Source organism: Panthera leo, chromosome D3 (genome assembly GCF_018350215.1).
Source record: "Panthera leo isolate Ple1 chromosome D3, P.leo_Ple1_pat1.1, whole genome shotgun sequence".
Lineage (NCBI taxonomy): Eukaryota > Metazoa > Chordata > Mammalia > Carnivora > Felidae > Panthera > Panthera leo.
Window position 1 is genome coordinate 28571238 of NC_056690.1, and position 19039 is coordinate 28590276.

At 47.1% G+C, this 19039-nt stretch overlaps 1 protein-coding gene across 7 annotated transcripts in view; it reads left to right on the plus strand.

The window, feature by feature from the left end:
- CLTCL1 (clathrin heavy chain like 1) overlaps positions 1 to 19039 on the plus strand; it is a 131745-nt gene that overhangs the window by 105738 nt on the left and 6968 nt on the right. For 6 of the 7 annotated variants that reach the window (XM_042909892.1, XM_042909889.1, XM_042909890.1 and 3 more), the window contains 10 exons: positions 701 to 884; positions 3013 to 3205; positions 3826 to 3983; positions 9255 to 9419; positions 10754 to 10861; positions 13584 to 13751; positions 13828 to 13977; positions 17394 to 17525; positions 17893 to 18003; positions 18272 to 18442. In XM_042909892.1, the coding sequence (XP_042765826.1) occupies positions 701 to 884; positions 3013 to 3205; positions 3826 to 3983; positions 9255 to 9419; positions 10754 to 10861; positions 13584 to 13751; positions 13828 to 13977; positions 17394 to 17525; positions 17893 to 18003; positions 18272 to 18442 (1540 nt within the window). The remainder of the gene's footprint in view (positions 1 to 700; positions 885 to 3012; positions 3206 to 3825; positions 3984 to 9254; positions 9420 to 10753; positions 10862 to 13583; positions 13752 to 13827; positions 13978 to 17393; positions 17526 to 17892; positions 18004 to 18271; positions 18443 to 19039) is intronic. The other variant, XM_042909891.1, reaches the window with a different exon arrangement.

Below are 19039 nucleotides of genomic sequence, written 5' to 3' on the forward strand. Positions count from 1 at the left end.
TTTTCTTTTTATGATTCTTAATATGCATTACATTCATTTTTTCCCACATTTTTAATAAGGCAAAAGAAAACAAGTTTTATAAGAATGTATTTAGTATGATTAAAGTTCAAAAACATGAAAAACCACCTATATTGTTTATATACACAATTTATATGGTAGAATTATAAAGAACCACAAAGAACTAATAGAGGCACAGTTCAGGAAAATAGGCATCTGTGAAGTGGGAGCAGAGGCAGCTCCTAGAGAACCCACAGCCGCCCTCCAGTGATTGGGGTGCTCTGATTTCTCCTAGCTGGTGCTTTCTCAAGACTTTGGACCACATATACTTCATAAATATTCTATTGTATCTATTCACCAATCATGTGTATGTATTTTAAATATTTTTTTAAATTTATTTTTAACATTTATTCATTTTTGAGAAACAGAGACAGAGTGTGAATGGGGGAGGAGCAGAGAGAGAGGGAGACACAGAATTCGAAGGAGGCTCCAGGCTCTGAGCTGTCCAGAGCCTGACACGAGGCTCAAACTCACAAATTGCAAGATCATGACCTGAGCTGAAGTCGGACACTTAACCAACTGAGCCACACAGACACCCCTTAAATATTTTTAAATTGGAGGTCTTGTGCTGGTCAACCTTCGAAAGAGTGTTGTGTACAGCTTTCATTCCTGTGATACTGTGCTGACCACCCCTTCTTCTCAGGAATCTCCAGAATTTGCTGATCCTGACTGCCATCAAGGCAGACCGTACGCGGGTCATGGAATACATCAGCCGCCTGGACAACTACGATGCCCCAGACATTGCGAACATCGCCGTTAGTAGCGCACTGTATGAGGAGGCCTTCGCCATCTTTCGCAAGTTTGATGTGAATGCATCAGCAATCCAGGTGAGCTGCTGAGTGCTTTCATGTTAAACCCTAGTGCCTTCTGGTTGTCCGATATGTCTCTCAGATTCTTGTGCTCTTTTCTGCTCCTCAACAGTAACCCATCTTCCCAGCCTGTTGGCTTCTTCTCTGTTGGGTGCTCCTGCTGTCTGGCAGTTATCCCCACTTCCTGGTCATTCCCCTAGACTTGGGTACCTGATGCAAGGTTGTGTGGTCAGCCCTGGTGACTGAGGTGTTCTGATTGTCAGGGGCCCTCACATGTGACTGCTGCAGTTCTTCACCCTCTGCTGCCTCAACTCCCTAGAGCAGTCCTGCCAGCCCTCCTGCCCGTTTTCAACCCCACCAAGAGCCCTTCCCTTAACCCTCCTCCCTTTCCTCCCAGTCTGTTGGCCTTTTCTGGTTTTATTTCCAAATGGATTGTAAACCACAGGACAGATCACTTTAGTTGCTGTCTTACCAAAATTCTCTATGTCCTTGCCTCTTCCCTTACCATTTTTCTGTATCTCCTTATGAAATCTCAGATCTATAAGCCCCCCTTTTTGGTTCATACATGGTCTGTGGCCTTGCTGTGAGATCAAATCTATATGGGGTGGGGAGGGGCAACTGCTGTACCCCAGCCCTCCAGACTGTCCTTCAAGCCTGTGTTCTCTTGTTTGTTTGTTTGTTTTTTCATTTAAGTGCAAGTTAGTTAACATATAGTGTAATAATAATTTCAGGAATAGAATTTAGTGGTTCATCACTTACGTGTAACAACCCGTGTTCATCCCAACAAGTGTCCTTCTTAATGCCCCTCACCCCTTTAGCCTTGTGCCCACCCAACACCCTACCAGCAACCCTCAGTTTGTTTTCTGTATTTAAGACTCTCTTACAGTCTGTCTCCCTCTCTGTTTTTATATTATTTTTGCTTCCCTTCCCTTTTGTTCATCTGTTTTGTATCTTAAATTCCATATGAGTAAGATCATATATTTGTCTTTCTCTGACTTATTTCACTTAGCATAATATACTCTAGCTTTACATACGCTGTTGCAAATGGCAAGATTTCATTATTTTTGATCACCAAGTAATATTCCATTGTATGTATGTGTATACCACAACTTCTTTATCCATTCATCAGTCAATGGGCATTTGGTCTCTTTCCCTACTTTGGCTATTGTCCGTAGTGCTGCTATAAACATTGGGGTGCATGTGCCCCTTTGAAACAGCATACCTGTATCCCTTGGATAAATACCTAGTGGTGCAATTGGTGGGTTGTAGGGTAGTTCTATTTTTAATATTTTGAGGAACTTCCGTACTTTTCTCCAGGGTGACTGCACCAGTTTGCATTCCCACCAGCAGTACAAAAGGTTATCTCTTTCTCTGCATCCTTGCCAACATCTGTCATTGCCTGAGTTGTTAATTTTAGCCATTCTGACGGTGTGAAGTGGTCTCTCATCGTGGTTTTGATTTGTATTTCTCTGTTGATGAGTGATGTTGAGCATCTTTTCACATGTCTGTTAGCCATCTGGATATCTTCTTTGGAAAGGTATCTATTCATATCTTTTACCCGTTTCTTCACTGAATTGTTTTTTGGGTGTTGAGTTTGATAAGTTATTTATAGATTTTGGATACTACCCCTTTATTTGATATGTCATTTGCAAATATCTTCTCCCATTGGACCAGCTGCCTTTTAGTTTTGCTGATTGTTTCCTTTGCTGTGCAGAAGATTTTTATCTTAATGAGATCCCAATAGTTCATTTTTGAAGCCTGTTTTCTGCCTGATGAGCTATCTCACTCCCTATAGTAGCTCTTTGAGCCTTTTTCCACCCTATATGCCCCATTGTACTATCTTACCAGGATCAGGAGGCAACTTCCATATCCTCTTCCTGGCCCAAAAAGCTTAGCTTGGCTGTCCATTTCTTTATGCCTTTTCGTTGGAGTGTCTCTTCTCTGCATGGCATATTCCTCCTATATAATAGATCTTGTCCTTTCCCTCCATTCATCATCTAAGAAATACTTAATGCCCAGTTGCTTTGGACTGAATTGAAATGGTCACGCAGCTTTAGGCAAAATGTAGAACTGAACAAAAATCCATCTGCTCCATGGAGCTGACTGTGTGTTGTGGAGAACGAGAACCCTCTTGTGTAACCCCTAGGTCCTGATTGAGCACATTGGAAACCTAGACCGAGCATACGAGTTTGCGGAGAGATGCAATGAACCTGCTGTGTGGAGTCAGCTGGCCTGCGCCCAGCTCCAGAAAGACTTGGTGAAGGAAGCCATCGACTCCTACATCAGAGCTGACGACCCTTCCTCTTACTTGGAAGTCGTTCAGGCAGCCAGTAGGAGCAGTAAGTTAACCTCTCCCCAGGGCTCTGCTTCTCACTGGTGTGAAGCCTGGCAAGACAAGGATGTCACCCTCCCAGGAATTTGCACATATTATACATCCAGAGATACTGGAGACACTGCTGAATGAAAATTTTTCGAAAGAACCTGAAATAACTGTTAAACTCTGTTAATGACACTAGCTCTTCAGTTGAATGTTAACTAGGTACTAGCTCTTTGGTTGACTAGACAGTTTAAGCACAATGGATAGCATTATCGTGGTAATCTTAAGGTCAGAAACTTAGACCCAGAGCTTCTTCTGGCCTTTGCAGTTGACTGTGGTGCTCACTTCTCCAGGGGCTGGAATAAGCATCCTGTTTCCTGGTGAGATCTTTACTTGGTGAAATGGAGGTCCCCATCCTCAGGGTCAGCCCCCATGTGGTTCTGCCCTTTGTGTTTCTCCCACCTGGGATGGAGTTCTACTTATCAGGCAAACAAATCCTTCTAGACCTTATCTGGAGCCCAAGCCCTCACTAGAGCAGAGTGGGAATGTAAACGTCTTAGCTGAGGACAGAATGGGAGGAATTGAGCCTCCTGTTTAAATTTAGCAGCTCTGAATTAACCTATTTTTGTTTTCTGTCTTTAGACAATTGGGAAGATCTGGTGAAATTCCTACAGATGGCCAGGAAAAAGGGCCGTGAATCCTATATAGAGACTGAACTTATTTTTGCCCTGGCTAAAACTGGTCGCCTGTCTGAGTTAGAAGATTGTATTAATGGACCCAACAATGCCCACATCCAACAGGTAGGTCATGCCCTGGGGACCATGAACTGCTGCACATAGGTTCAGGGATTTCTCCCTAGAGTGGCTCAAATATGCCACACAGTGAATTAAGTCCTTTATTACTGTCACTGGTATGGGAGTTAAGGCCACTGGCTGTGCACATCAGAATGATTCTCCTAGAGAAGAAAGTGTCAGGACTATGTGCCAGTGTTCTAGCTATTCTTGCTGGAGAGCAAATTGAACTGAGCAATTGGCCAGGTAAAACAGATATGTTGGAAATTAATAGCTTTTCCATATGTCAGCAATTATCAAATAACATAATGGGAAAAATATTTTTTAAAGTCTATTTATTTTAAGAGAGAGAGAGAGCACAAGTCAGGGAGGGGCAGAGAGGGAGAATCCCAATCAGGCACTGACAGTGCAGAGCCTGATGTGGGGGGTCGAATTCACAAACCGTGAGATCATGACCTGAACGAAAGTTGGCCATTTAACCAACTGAGCCACGCAGGCACCCCAAAGATATTTTTTAAAAAAATTTTAATGTTTATTTTTTTGAGATAGAGCATGAGCAAGGGAGGGGCAGAGAGAGAGGGAGATGCAGGATCCAAAGCAGTGTCAGGACTGCTGAGGTGTCAGCACAGAGCCCGACGGGGCTCAAACCCACAAACCATGAAATCATGACCTGAGCTGAAGTCAGATGCTTAACTGACTAAGCACCCCCCCCCAAGCACCCCAAAAATATTTTTTAAAGTAGGAATAACATCAGGGAGCCTGGGTGGCTCAGTCGGTTAAGCATCTGACTCTTGATTTCAGCTCAGGTCACGATTTCATGGTTTGTGAGAGCAGCAGAGAACCTGCTTGGGATTCTCTCTCCTTCTGTCTCTGCCCCTTCCCTACTTGTCCTTTCTCTCTCCCTTTCTGTCTCTCTTTCAAAATAAATAAACTTAAAAAAAAATGAATAACACAAAAATGTTTAAACTCAACTTAAGGAAAAATGTTAAATAAAAAAAAGATCTAAAGAACTGTAAAGTCTGCTATTTCCTCAGGTAAAGTGTTACCCCTAGAAAAAGTGATAGAGATGAAGGGATAATGGAATGTATTCTAACCCCTCTTAAAAGAAAACACACACTTTACTGAAATAACACAAAAGTGGACTCTTGATTCTTTAATTCAGAGTAAGAACCAATTAACTGGAAATTAGGTTGGGGTTTTAAAAGGGCTTAAAAGTTCATCATGTAATTTTATAGTTAAAATTCCAGATGAAAGGTAAAAGTTGAGAAGTTTTGGGGCACCTGGGTGGCTCAGTCGGTTAAGCATCCAACTTCAGCTCAGGTCATGATCTCACGGTTTGTGGGTTCGAGCTCCACATTGAGCTCTGTGCTGACAGCTCAGAGCCTGGAGCCTGCTTTGGATTCTGTGTCTCCCTCTCCCTCTCTCTCTCTCTCTGCCCCTCCCTGACTCACGCTCTGTCTCTCTGTCTCAAAAATAAATAAAAATGTTAAAAAAAAAGTTGAGAAGTTTTTTCCTTAAAAAAAGTTTTAAACATTTATTTGAATCTTTGTGTAAGGAAGGAATTTTTAAGAATATAAGCAGTGGAAGAAAGCACAAAGGAAAGTATCAGTTCATCTAATGCATAAAAGTTTTAAATATATGTATATTCCTAATCATGGGCCTCATAGGTCTAGATGTAAAAATAAATCCAAAGAAAGAAGAAAAGGCCCACAGAGCCTTACATATAAATACTTAATTATTGCAGCATGATTTATACTAGTAACAATTAAAAGCCAGTGTCCAAAAAAAAATAAGTAAACAACATCCACCAGTGGAATATAATACAGCCATTACAAGTATTTAGAGCCTTGTTTGTGATAGAAAAACCTTTCAAAGTAAGTTCCAGCTGAGTGAAATCCTGCATGTACAATATGATGAACGTATCTACCTGCCTAGAAAAATGTCCCAGGTGGTGATAGTGAAGAACTCAGGGTTACGGATTGGGCAGTACTATTCCATTTCCTTTCACTTGCCTGTGTTTGCCAAGTCTTGTTTTAATCGGTGACCATAACTTTTATAATTACCTTTATGATCAGAAAATTAATAAAGGTATTAGAAAATGATACCTTGTCCCCAGCAACATGGATGGAACTGGAAGGTATTATGCTGAGTGAAATAAGTCAGTCAGAGAAGGATAGATATCATATGTTTTCACTGATATGTGGGTCTTGAGAAACTGATCAGAAAACCATGGGGGAAGGGAAGGGGAAAAAAATAAATACAAACAGAAAGGGAGGGAGGCGAACCACAGGAGACTATTAAATACAGAGAGTGGTGTGGATGGGTGGATGAGGGATTTGGGGAGAGGGAAAATGGCTGATGGGCACTGAGGAGGGCACTTGTTGGGATGAGCACTGGGTGTTGTATGGAAGCCAATTTGACAATAAATTATATTCATAAAAAAAAGAAAAAATGAAACCTTGTCCAGAATCTCCCTCTGAATTCATAATAGAATTCTCCTGGCTAGTGAGCCTATTATATATCATAGCCAGAGATGCTGCCCTGGGTCACACAGAAGGTATTTCCCACTGGAAGCTGGCCAGACTGGGAAGCCCAGATGGCTTTTTTTGTTCTTCGCCTCTGTTCATGGCGTCCCTAAGGCCCTGTTCCCTGCCTTCCACAGTCCTCCAAGGTGGGGTCAGTACGCTTCAGCCAGATCCAGCCCACTACCTGTTTTTATGTTTCCCACAGTCTGGCTTCTGGTGACTACATTCCCATGATGTCAATTAACTCATTTTCCCTGGATTGTCTATAAATTGGTAGTAACAACAGTCTTAAAGGATCATACACTTTGACACAACACTTCATTAATCCATCCATTCAACAAACTTTTCTTGAGCATCTGCCATGTGCCAGGGTAGAGACTGTGGATGCAGGTGTGACAATAGTAGTCAGATTTCTCCCTTTGTGGATCTTAAGATCCATTTGAGAAATTTGTGATGTGTTAAATGGTATGTGTTTAGAAGAAAAGTGCAGCAGGGAGGGGGGGTGGGCAGTGTAGAACAGGTGATGTGGTAAGGTGGGCAGTGCCCTTCTAGACAGGTGGCTAGGAAGGTGTCCTGCAGGTGAATTCTTGAGTCTGCATCCCTCTGGGGGAGGAGACCTGAGTGCAGAGAGAACGGCCTGTGCAGGGGTGCTTTGAGTAGTGTTTGCGTGTGTTGCAGGAGCAGAGGTAGTCCAGGTGACTGAGGCAGTACAGTCAAACACAGGCTCACAGTTCAAGCCAAAGAGGGGAGAGGTGGTTTTTTGGCATGACGCGTCGGGACTTGTGGGCCACCAGCAGGATTCTGGATTCCACTCTGGCTGAGACCAGAGGACTCTGAGCAGAGGAGACCATGATCTGGTCTTAAGGGTTAATAGAACTCCTCTGGTTGCTGTCCTGAAAACAGACTGAAGCACAGAGTCAGAGGCAGTGAGAGAGATAAGAGGCTGTTCAGTAACCCAGGCCAGAATCAATGACCACTCAGAGAAATGAGTTAAGGTGAGTGACAGAGAGCTGGTGGTAAGCTTGGGTAGCTGGTGGAGTGTGACTGAGAAGGGGAAGTGAGGCAACTATGCCATGTGGGGCATGAGACAGTCCTGGACAGATGGACTTGTGCCTACTGAGGTGGGGGCCATGTAGGAGCCTGCCTTGGGGGCAGTCAGGACTTATGCAGACAAGTTCGATCTCAGCTTCCATGGGCATCTGTCCAACTGGGTACAGGAGTACAATTTCCAAGGAGAGTTTGGGACAAGAGCTATAAATGTAGCAGCCTTCAGTGTGCAGTTGACACTGTGCAGTGGGGAGAGGCTGAGGCCTGAGACCAGGTACCCCAACAGGGAAAAGTTGAGCTGGAAAGTGGCTGGGAGTGGGGACACAAAAGCAAGGGGTTGTACAGGGAAGCAAGTAGGGGTCTGTCAGGGAGAGTGATGGGTAAGCCAGATGCTGTGCATCCTGAGCTGGAGATGCAGCAGCGGTGACCCTGTTAGGGAGTCAGCAAGAGCCTAATTGCAGAAGCCCAAGAGGACAGAATGAAACTGGGAACAACTCTTAAGAAACATCTCTTCTAAGAAATGTGGCTCAGAAGGAAAGAGTAGAAGTAGAATGGTAGCTGATAGCTGGACTCAGATCTCAGTGAAGATTGGTTGGTTTGGTTTGGAGCTGGGGAAAACAACAGTGATTCCTTAAGCTTGTAGGAGTGATTTAGTACAGAGGGAGAAATCTCTGCCAGGGGTTACAGAGGAGAGGGGCTGGGGTCATGTGCACAATGGAGTTGGATTTGGTGGCCAGGTGAGGGCCAAAGATGCAGCTAGGGGAAAGGCTCAGTCCTAGTGCTTATGGAAGGGTTCTTCTGGTTGTGTCTGTCTCCTCAGCTTGAGCTGCTGGATTTGGGGAGGGGAGATAGGAAATGGTGTACAAGGAGTAAGTACCTGGGTTGAGAATTGCTAGTGTTGGGAGCTCCTCTGGGATCACTGTCATAAATTGAAGAGAGCCTGGGCAGCACTTTGGGGTTCAGTTGTTTGAATTTAGCTCTGCAGTCCCAGGTGTGGAGTTGACAGAGAACCACTCTGAATAGGACTGGGGTTTGACTGAGTGAACAAAGCCAAGTATAACCAAGGGAGTGAGGGGAGAGTCACATGGCTTGCCAACAGCTGGCAAGCTGGGAGGAGAGTTGGCAGGGTATAGATGGGAGTGGTGGGGTGCTGGAGGCGGTGAGCTGGAAAGAAAGGGAGGTGGCAGGCAGAGAATGGGTTCTTGTGCTAGGCTTCCCAGGGGTGGCACCTGATAGTAACCCCCTGTTGTCATGAGGAACACAGGTCCTCAGAGCAGAGGTAGTCAAAGAAAGCTAAAGCTGTCTCGAAATGAGGGAGATCTGTGGATGACAACAAGAACGAGGGCTGGTGTGTGATCCCTGGCAGGCTATTCTCTGGTGGGCAGCTGTTACTGGGGAGGAGGGGACTGGCCTTGAAGCAGCAAGGAGCACAGCTCTGAGGCCAGGCCTACTGGGGTACAGATGTGGGAGATGACAGCCAGTATACACAGGAGCAGGTAGGTGGAGACCACAGGCTCAGTGGCACACTTCCTTCTTCAGAAGTTCTGTGGTGGCCCAGGCTGCTGTGTAATCAGAAAGATACTCATCTTCTTTGAAAACAAAACACCTGTGTTCTTTGAGAACACCCCTGTCACTTAGAAACTTTAAACCAACTCTAGAGAATCTTACCATTTAAGAAGGGCTCAGAAAGCTACTCGGTTGTTCATAGGTTGGAGACCGCTGTTACGAGGAAGGAATGTATGAGGCTGCCAAGCTGCTCTACAGCAGTGTTTCTAACTTTGCCCGCCTGGCTTCCACCCTGGTCCACCTTGGAGAGTATCAGGCAGCCGTGGACAGCAGCCGCAAAGCCAACAGCACCCGGACGTGGAAGGAGGTAAGCATAGGAAGTCTCCAGGAGACCACTAGTCTCCCAGGCCTTCCTGCCTTATCCTTCCTTCCTCCACACTCTTGTGCCAGCTGGGATGTGTCTGGATGCCTGCCTTGTCCAGGTAGGATTCTGAGTCTTCAGGAAGGCTCAGAGACCCTCATAAGCTAGCATTTGTGGTTGAGGCAAAGGCCCTAGAGAACCCTGTGTTCGACCAATCATCTCCCAGAAGTTGTCTTAATAGCATGGAATTATCAGTATGAGAAGTCATATCATAATTTAAAATATTTTTTAAAATCATATGACCTTATTAGTGGTATAATCAATGTAAGTTGGCATTTTGGTCTCTTGTAGTAAATTGGTAGGGCATGTTGTCTTATAGCAAGCTCTCTGATGATATCAGAATCCTCTGTGAGTAGAAAAATGTTTGTAAAGAGAAGTGCAAAAGATTTAGCTTCAATGAATCTCTGAAGTATTACTTAATAAAAGATTAAAACCCACCTAAATGTCCAATATCAAGGGCATGGCTAAATAGTGTCCATATTGCAATGCTACCAAAATGAACAGGAGGTTACAGAAGAGGTTTCAAGTATTCTGTGAGAAATGTGTAGTAAGTAGAATGTCAAGTGTAATTCCATTCTGTGAGTATGTGAGAGAGAGATCTGGTGAGTGCTATATAACAAGAAAAATAGTGAGTAACAATTGTGTCTCAGGGTAATGACCAGTTTTTGCTGGGTTATGTGATTTTTTTTTTCTGGGTTTTCTGCCAGCTCTGCCTATAGGTATGAGGTCTCTCTTTAGCCCTTGAAAGAAGAGCAGCTTAAAGGCCCTTTCTGAGTCCTTTTGAGCAGAAGCCCAAGAGGTTCTTCCACTTCTCGGAGCTTGTCATTAAGTGCCCATACTGCAGAATGCCTAAAACAAAAGTTCAGTTTAAAAAATATTTATGAAAGCTCCTCCTGTATAAACAGTACTCAGATCTACTGTGCTCCATTGACAGTTATTCTTGAGCTTTGTAAAACTGTTTTCAAGTCCCAAACCTGAAATTCCAGCTTTGCTTCCCTGTCACCCAGAGAGACCTCCACATCTCAGGGTATAGAAGTAATTCATGATCCCTCTTCTCTCTGGTCTCAAACACCCCCTTGGCCTGCAGATTAGAAATGTCATTATTGTTCCTCCCAGTCTCACACAGCTCACCTTTCAGTTACTTACTTACTCAGAATCTAACTTTAAAAACGCTGTTTGCTGCTATTTCTTCATTTGTAGTTGCATCCCTGGAAGCCAGCTGTTGTGGCACTGTGCCCTTTCTTGGGAACACTCATGCTGTCTGGCCTTCCTTCCGATAGGTATGCTTTGCATGCGTGGATGGGCAGGAGTTCCGCCTTGCACAACTGTGTGGTCTTCACATTGTCATTCACGCAGATGAGCTGGAGGAGCTGATACGCTATTACCAGGTAATTAGTCTCTGGCCAGAAGTGATCTCTACTGGCAGTGGAGATGATTAGTGCGACTTAAATGCTCCAAATAAAGGGACACTCATTCCCTTATCACATCCATGGGTAGGCATACGAAGCACTGTCTCTATGGGAAAGCCTTTTCATGTGCTAGACATAAATCCATATGCTGTCCATAAATCATATTGGTATGTTAGATCTCTTGGACCTCACTGCTGGCTGGTATTTGTGTTTTTAACACAAATGGGGTTTTAACACAAAAGGAGTACGCCCCCTTCTCTTGTGTCCTTGGACCTTCAGAAGCCCAGACAGTGGCTTGCACATGTGGATAACCATTGGGTAACTTGCTGGGAACACTGTGACCCAGTCATGGCAGAGCCACAGCCTATACCCCAGTCGCCCAGAGTGTGTGGCCCAGAGAGGGTATGATTATCAGGTGCCATAGAGACAGAGGACATATGACAGTCCAGGGGAGGGAACCCCAGGAGAACTTTGAAGGGTGGGAGCTGTCCGTGTCAGTGTCATAGTTAAGTTTCACTGTCAAGTGGTTGACACACATCAGTGTGTTTGGGGCCTGGGCCTCTGCTTATGGGAGTCCTGGAACTGTGTGGTCATACCTAGTGGGGTCAGCATAGCAGACTAAAGGTTTGATTTTGCTCAGCAGTACTGTTCCCATGGAACTCAAGCCCCAGCCTCTCTCACTGAGTGGACAATAAGGACTGGAGGGAACTTAGTGAGTCACAGGGTTCAAGGGGCCTGTGAGCTTGTGAGCATGGGTACCACTGGAGTCTAAAATGCCAAGCTAGGGGCGCCTGTGTGGCTCAGTCGGTTAAGCGTCCGACTTCAGCTCAGGTCACGATCTCGTGGTCCGTGAGTTTGAGCCCCACGTCGGGCTCTGGGCTGGTGGCTCGGAGCCTGGAGCCTGCCTCCGATTCTGTGTCTCCCACTCTCTCTGCCCCTCCCCCGTTCATGCTCTGTCTCTCTCTGTCTCAAAAATAAATAAACTTTAAAAAAATAAAAAATAAAAAAATAAAATAAAATAAAATGCCAAGCTAAGCTTGATGACTTCTTAGTGACATATGCTTTCCTATTCCACAGAAGTTAGAGAAGTAAAACTATAAACAGAGAAAGTAATAAAGCAGTTTGGTGGCTTACAGAATACTTCATTTGTTCAGCAAATGGTGGAGTACCTGCCATGTGCTGGGCATTATTCTAGATAATGGTATCAGTGTACATAACAGAAAAACCCACATTCAGTTGAATTTACATTCAGTGAGGTTGACAGGCAACAAACGTCATGTTTGGAAGTGATGAGTAACAGCGACAGTGGAGTGCCTGGGTAGAGCTTCATGAAGGGGCCATCAAGGTCATACTAACTGAGAGGCCAAAACTGAATAGAGACCTGGAGAAATTGAGGGGTCTGGTCATGGGGATATTTGAGTGGAAGGGTCAGCAGCCAGGGCAGAGTCCAGAGGCAGGAATGTGCCAGGTATTTGAGGAAGGGCCCTGGGGGACACAGATCATCATGAAGGACTCACAGCAGGACATAGGACCTGAAGGTAAGGGGCCATTCTGGCTTGCATGTTGAGAATAGACTTTTCCTGGGGCAGGGAGAAAGGGGGAGGGGGCAGGTGGCAGCCGGGAGAACACTGGGGCAGGTGATGTGGGGTTAGAAGTGCTCAGGCGATCAGGTTTGGGGGGTGTTTTAAGTGTGCAGCCAAATTGATATGTTAGTGGATTGTGTGTGGGTGAGAGAGAAAAGTCCAGGATGACTCCATTTATTTCAGGCCTGAACAACTAGAGATAGAGTTCTCACCAGTGGACATGGGGAAGACTAAAGGCAGAGGCTGGTGGAAGGGAAGGACAGGGATTAAGTTTTGGACATACCAAGTTTGAACTGCCAATCAGATGTTCATATAGAGGTGCCAGAGGTGGGAGATGGAAACAGGGCCTGGTATTTAGAGAAGAAACCCAGCTAGAGAAATGAAATAGGACACACAGATGGCACACAGATGGGACATAAAGACACACAACTAAGTGAGGTCATGAGGGGTGATAGCAGATAAAGAAGAGCAGAAAGCGAGTCCAGGGCCCTCCAGCATGGGTTGGGATAAAGTAAGAAGAAGCTCCAGAGAACAAGGCATCTGAGTAGCTGTGCACAGGAGGGAGGGACAGTTAGCCAGACAGGGTCCTGCTGAGGAACTTGCTACAAAAGGGAGTAGAAAAATGGGATGGCACTGGTAGGGACCATGGGGTTAAAAAAGATTATTTCTGGATGGGAGAATTAGCAGGATGTTTGCTAAAGGCAAGCTGTGGAGGGAGAAGCTGATGCCAAGAGAAAAGAAGACCGTTGCTGGCCCAGCAGCCCCAGTAGGTAGCAGGAGCTGGGGCCTGGGTTCCAGGCTGGCTGGATCCTAAGCAGGAACACAAACAGGTACAGATGCTAATAGGGTCAACATAAGCTTTTGCTTCTGATGGCTTCCATTTCTCAGTGAAGCAGGAACAAGGTTATCCACAGAGTGAAGACAGGGAGTGAGGAGGGTGTGAAATAGCCCTCTGGGGATGACCCTTGAGGTTTTCTGGCATTAATGTGATGGGAACCAGTCAGACTGAGCTCAGGCATGTTGGCAGGCTGGAACCAGAGTGTATAACTGAGAGGGACCAAGGCTGGCCACCCCAGGTGCATTTACCCCTACCCCAAGCATATCTGTTGGTCTGTCAGGATCGGGGCTACTTTGAGGAACTGATCTCCCTGCTGGAGGCAGCCCTGGGCCTGGAGCGGGCCCACATGGGCATGTTCACAGAACTGGCCATCCTCTACTCCAAATTCAAGCCTCAGAAGATGCCAGAGCACCTGGAGCTCTTCTGGTCCCGAGTCAACATCCCAAAGGTAATCTAGCCATCCTCGGGGTTCTAGCTGCCATGTGCATGTGTGGCACAAGCCTAACCCATGGCTGTCCCTGCAGGTGCTGAGAGCTGCCGAGCAGGCGCACCTCTGGGCAGAGCTGGTGTTCCTCTATGACAAGTACGAAGAGTACGATAATGCTGTCCTTACCATGATCAATCACCCTACTGATGCCTGGAGGGAAGGGCAATTCAAGGATGTCATTGCCAAGGTAAGAGAGTGCCCAAGCATCCGCTCCTGCCTGCTGTTGCCCAGCCTGTCCTGGGGGCAGGTGGGCCAAATGCCAGTGTGTGTGCCTCAGGGCATGTTGCCATCATCTTGTCAGAGTCTCACTGCCCTCTGTGCAGGTGGTGGTGATTCCATCTGCACAAAGGGAACAGGGAACAGATGCTTAGGGTGGGTAGTGACTGGCCTAGGGCCCCACAGCTAGGCAACAGGTGAGGTCCAGGACCATTCTCCCCACCCTGCTCTCACACAGGGTCCTGGACAGCCAGACCTTGGCGTTTGCTCTTCCTTCTGCCCTCTGGAGGGACTCCCACCTCCAGACCCGGTCTATATCATTTCCTATCATATTGTTTCATATTTTCTACCTTCTGGCATATTTTTTCTTTATATCTCCCCCTCCAAAACTTCCAGCTCCAGAGAACACAGGCTCCTGACAGAGGTGGAGTCATGAGCCCAGATCTACTGGCCTCTGGGTCCCCACTCTTCCTAGGAGCCTCTATCCTCCCATAGTCTAGTCATGCTAAACCAGGGTGCTTGCCAGGCTATTCCACTAGCTGCCAGATACTGTTGGAAGAGGTCAGGTCTGGGGGCATGCACCAAGCGGGCCTCTGCTGTTTTGTTTCTGGGATCAGAGTGGGCCTTGCCTCCAAGCCTCTCCTTCTTTGCGAGCTCTGTGTGTATATTAGAAGCCTAGGAGGTGAAGCTTTCTGTCATCAGTCTCTGGGTCTTTTGCTTTGAGTGTCCTCATTTTGTTCCAGTGGCTTTTCATGAATAACTTGCCCACAGGTCTCCTGTTTGCTGTCTGTCAGTGAAAGATAGCATTCTGACCATGTCTCTGTCGTGTTGCTCCCAAGGTGGGGGCACGGGCTCCTTACATCTGGATCAGAGGGCCATCTGTCTTCTGTTCCACATATGACTGCTGAGTGGAGGTGTGGGTGACAGGTGGGGTACCTACCCAGGTCTCAGCATCTGAGGTCACACACATCAGTGCTATTCAGCATAATCAGTGAGATCACTGGCCATTTGACACACATCCCACCCTGTACAGGGTCTGCAGGTTGCTAATGGAAGGGCAGGCTAATAGAAGAGAAGGCCCTAGCACACATGAATAACATGCTGGAAAACACATACCTGATCAGTTCTAGGTGTGCTTTTCTCACATTAACTTGAATGCTATCAGGGTGCATTTTAAAATTGATGATGTGCCATGGTTGAGGTGGCAGTACTTTTTGTTTCTTAGTGGTGTCTGGAGCGTTGGAGTTGTCCAGGCAGCTGATGTGGCCCATGACCCAAGTGCAATCTACCCTGATGGTGGTCAGGATCAGCAGATTCCTGAAGAGAGATGGAGGTCAGCATGGCGTCTTGGGTCCCAGGTCACATGCTCATGGACGAGACTGTCTTGTGGGAAAACAGTGTTCATGCAGGTGACATCTGAGTTCTGTTCTTAGTACAACACCAGTGCCTCTGCCTGTCTGCCATGTGGGAGACTCCTATGAGCTCAACATGTGGAGGAGAGAAGGAGGTGGAGGACACCAGCAGGCATGGTGGCCTGCCTGAGAGGACATTGTTGGTACTGTGGGTACACAACAGGAGAGCTTTAGAATAGCCTGGCCACAGGACTGAGTGGTGGAGGGCCAGGCAGGGGTGACCAGTGTTACATCCTGGCTCAGCCATTTGCTATCTCTGTCACTTTGAGCTGGTGTCATCACTATCAACCTCGGTGACCCCATCCATAAAATGGACACGTTTCCTGCCTGCCAAGTGTTCAGTGGCAAGTGCCCAGCCAACAGCAGGTGCCTCTCACAGGTAGCGCAGTGTCAGGAACCAGCGCACCCTAGCTGGTCACCCTTGAGCCTCAGTTTTCTTTTCTTCAAAATAGGAATAATGCCCTGTCCCTAGGCCTTGCGTAGTAGTAGCCATCCTTACCAACTGCACAAGTGGGTATGGCTGTGTTGGTGCTCTCATCCTGGTACATGGCTCCACAGGAGGGTGCCGTGCAGATGCCAGTGCCCTAGATGGGAGCAGTGGATTCTTTAGAGGGTGCCAGATGCCTCCAGATCAGCAGCTCAGTCCAACACAACACATGTCCATTGATCCACACCCAGAGTGGTGGGGCCGGCTCTTGTCCAGCTTCACAGTCACTGCAGTGGGGGAAGAGCATGGCCAATTGTGCTCTGTCTTAAGCCATCCAACCAGAAGGATATGGGACACTCTGGTCATGCTTTAATGAAGGCTGCAAGGACTTGATCAAAAGTCAAGGAAAGTTACCCAGTGTGCCCTTGCCCATCCACCCCACCTTATGTCCCCACAGTCCTTTCTGCTTATTACACATTTAGTCTGGCTGGCGACCATTGATCGGGTCCAGATACCACTGAGTAAAAGGGCCTGGCCGGAAGATTAGCAGTTCGAGAGCTCTGATGCAGTATGCCCAGGGGAGGGGGTGGGGGGCACTGCTCTCCTTTGCACCCACAAGGGCAGCACCACGGACCCTGAGGCCATTCTAGGTCAGAATCTGTGGTGACAGTGACTGCTCTGCTCTGAGGGGCACATCGAAGTTAGGGAGGGGAGAGGAGGGTAAAGTCAGTAACCAGCAAGAGTACCAGTAATGGGCAGAGCTATGGACAGTCATCTCCCCCACCATTTGGTCTGCAGATGTCACGGGCCCACATTGCTGCTAGCTCACCTGGACCTGGTATTACTAGAGAGGTCCCATGCGCCCACCCCCTCCACCCAGTATGGCTCTAGTGTTCCCATGCCCTGTGTGTACCCCTGCACCTTTGTATGTTCCTTTGGACATGCTCATCACCACTAACCTGGCACAGTCCTTCTGGAGGCAGGAGTCACCTTGCTCTCCTCTGAACACAAGGCCCTACAGTCAGCAAGCCTGGGAGGGTGGCCTTCCTGGGGGCACAGGGTCAGCCTGGAGAGACTCAGCCCTCCTCTGCCTACCAGGATGCCTGGTCTGAACATCGTGGTGTCTTGTCTGAGAGCAGTGGAAACATAACAGGATTTGCTGCTGCTCAGCCTGAGCTTCCCAGGGAGGACTGGGGGAATCTTGCTTGGATAAAACCATGTTTTGGTGTTTGGGTTTATCCTGGCTTGTTACCCCTCATACATTCACTCAACAGATACTAGCTGAGCATCGACCCCACGTCAGATACTGCAATGAATCAGGAAACAAAGGCCAGCCTCTTAGGTCATTGAGATGCAAGTGCTGAGGAGAAAAATGTCACAGAGATGGGAAACGGGGCACATTTGGTCTTAAAAAGGGCAGTCCAGCCTCACTAATAAAGTGCACCTGGGCAAAAACCAGAAGTTCTGGTGGATTGTACGGCATCTTAGGTGAGTGGGGCAACCCGGGGATTGACATGGGCTGACCCTCAGCTCTTCCCTGACCTGCAGGTTGCTAATGTGGAGCTCTACTATAAAGCCCTGCAGTTCTATTTGGATTACAAACCTCTGCTCATAAATGACCTGTTGCTTGTGCTTGCACCCCGGCTGGACCATACCCGGACTGTTGGCTTCTTTTCAAAGGTGAGTCAGCCAGCATCCCAGGGCCAGAGAAGGGTGTGTTGGGCCAAGGTCATGTGAATGATAATACCTTAATAATCAATTTTTTAAATCAGTCCCCAGAAAATGTAAATATTAAATGTATCAAACTGCTTTTAGGTTTCAGATGTAGCTTTGTATTTCAGCCAAAATGTTCATAAATGAAATTGACATTTACTCAGTAACCCAGGAAGCTCTTCATGTGTTAGTGTGTGTAGAGCATGCCAGTTGTAGTTGTCCAGGAGACCTGGAACTGGGCTGTACACGCTGGTCCATCAGTGTGCCATGGGGCCCCAAACTTAGTGCCCTGATGACTTACCCAAGTGCCCTAACCATTCTCCTGACTCGTCAGGCAGGCCAGTTGCCCCTAGTGAAGCCTTACCTGCGGTCAGTCCAGAGCCACAACAACAAGAGTGTGAATGAGGCCCTCAACCACCTACTGACAGAAGAGGAGGATTACCAGGTGGGTGTGGGGTGTGTGTTCTATCAGAGGGAAGTTGCAGCTCCTTCTGTGCCTCAGGGACCCATGCAGCTAGTGTTGGGCACTCGGGGACTAGAGAGCCCTTCTCTGCACCAGCCCTCTTCTCAGAGGGCTGACCTTGCAGAGGAAGGGTTGTGGGCCCCATAGGCCCCACGGATGGATGGGGAGGGGCCTTTCTGAGGCCAGTGAGTAATTCCTGGTTGCCTGTTCCACTATGTCCCTCACCCACGGAAAGGCCACCTCTTTCTAGGGTTTGAGGGCATCTATCGATGCCTACGACAACTTTGACAACATTGCCCTGGCACAGAGGTTGGAGAAGCACCAGCTGATTGAGTTCAGGCGCATTGCGGCTTATCTATACAAGGGCAACAACCGGTGGGCCCAGAGCGTGGAGCTCTGCAAGAAGGACCATCTCTACAAGGTTGGTGTCCCAATGACCTCCCCACCCTGTGTGCTTCCTGATGTTTTGGGGGGTGTGAGATGGTCACAGCCCCCTACCAGGAGACATTTGTGGGGCGACAGGGAGGATTATGTTAAGGAGGAAGTGTTTTTAGAACACAGACTAAGGATCCTTATCTGTCATTAATATAGAGCTTCTTTAAAGTTATTTGGATTAAGGAGCGCCCAGGTGGCTCCACTGGTCAAGCTTCCATCTCTTGGTTTTGGCTCAGGTCATGATTTCATGGTTCTTGAGTTCGAGCCCTGTGTCAGCGCAGAGCCTGCTTGGAATTCTCTCATCCCTCTCTCTGTACCCCTCCCCTGCTTGTGTGTACGGATGCACATGTGCTCTCTCTTGCTCACTGTCTCTAAAAATAAATAACATTTTTTTTAAAATGGTATTTGGATCAAAAGAATAGCTCCCATAGAGTTGAATCTTTCCTGGCAGTTGTTTGTGAGTTTCGCTGTCCCAAACAGTGTGGCAGCATTCACTTGGCACCTATTTTGTTTTTGATCAATCCATATGTGGGGAATAAAAACACCAAAGTGAAAATCAAATTCAAAATACTTGTGTCTGCCC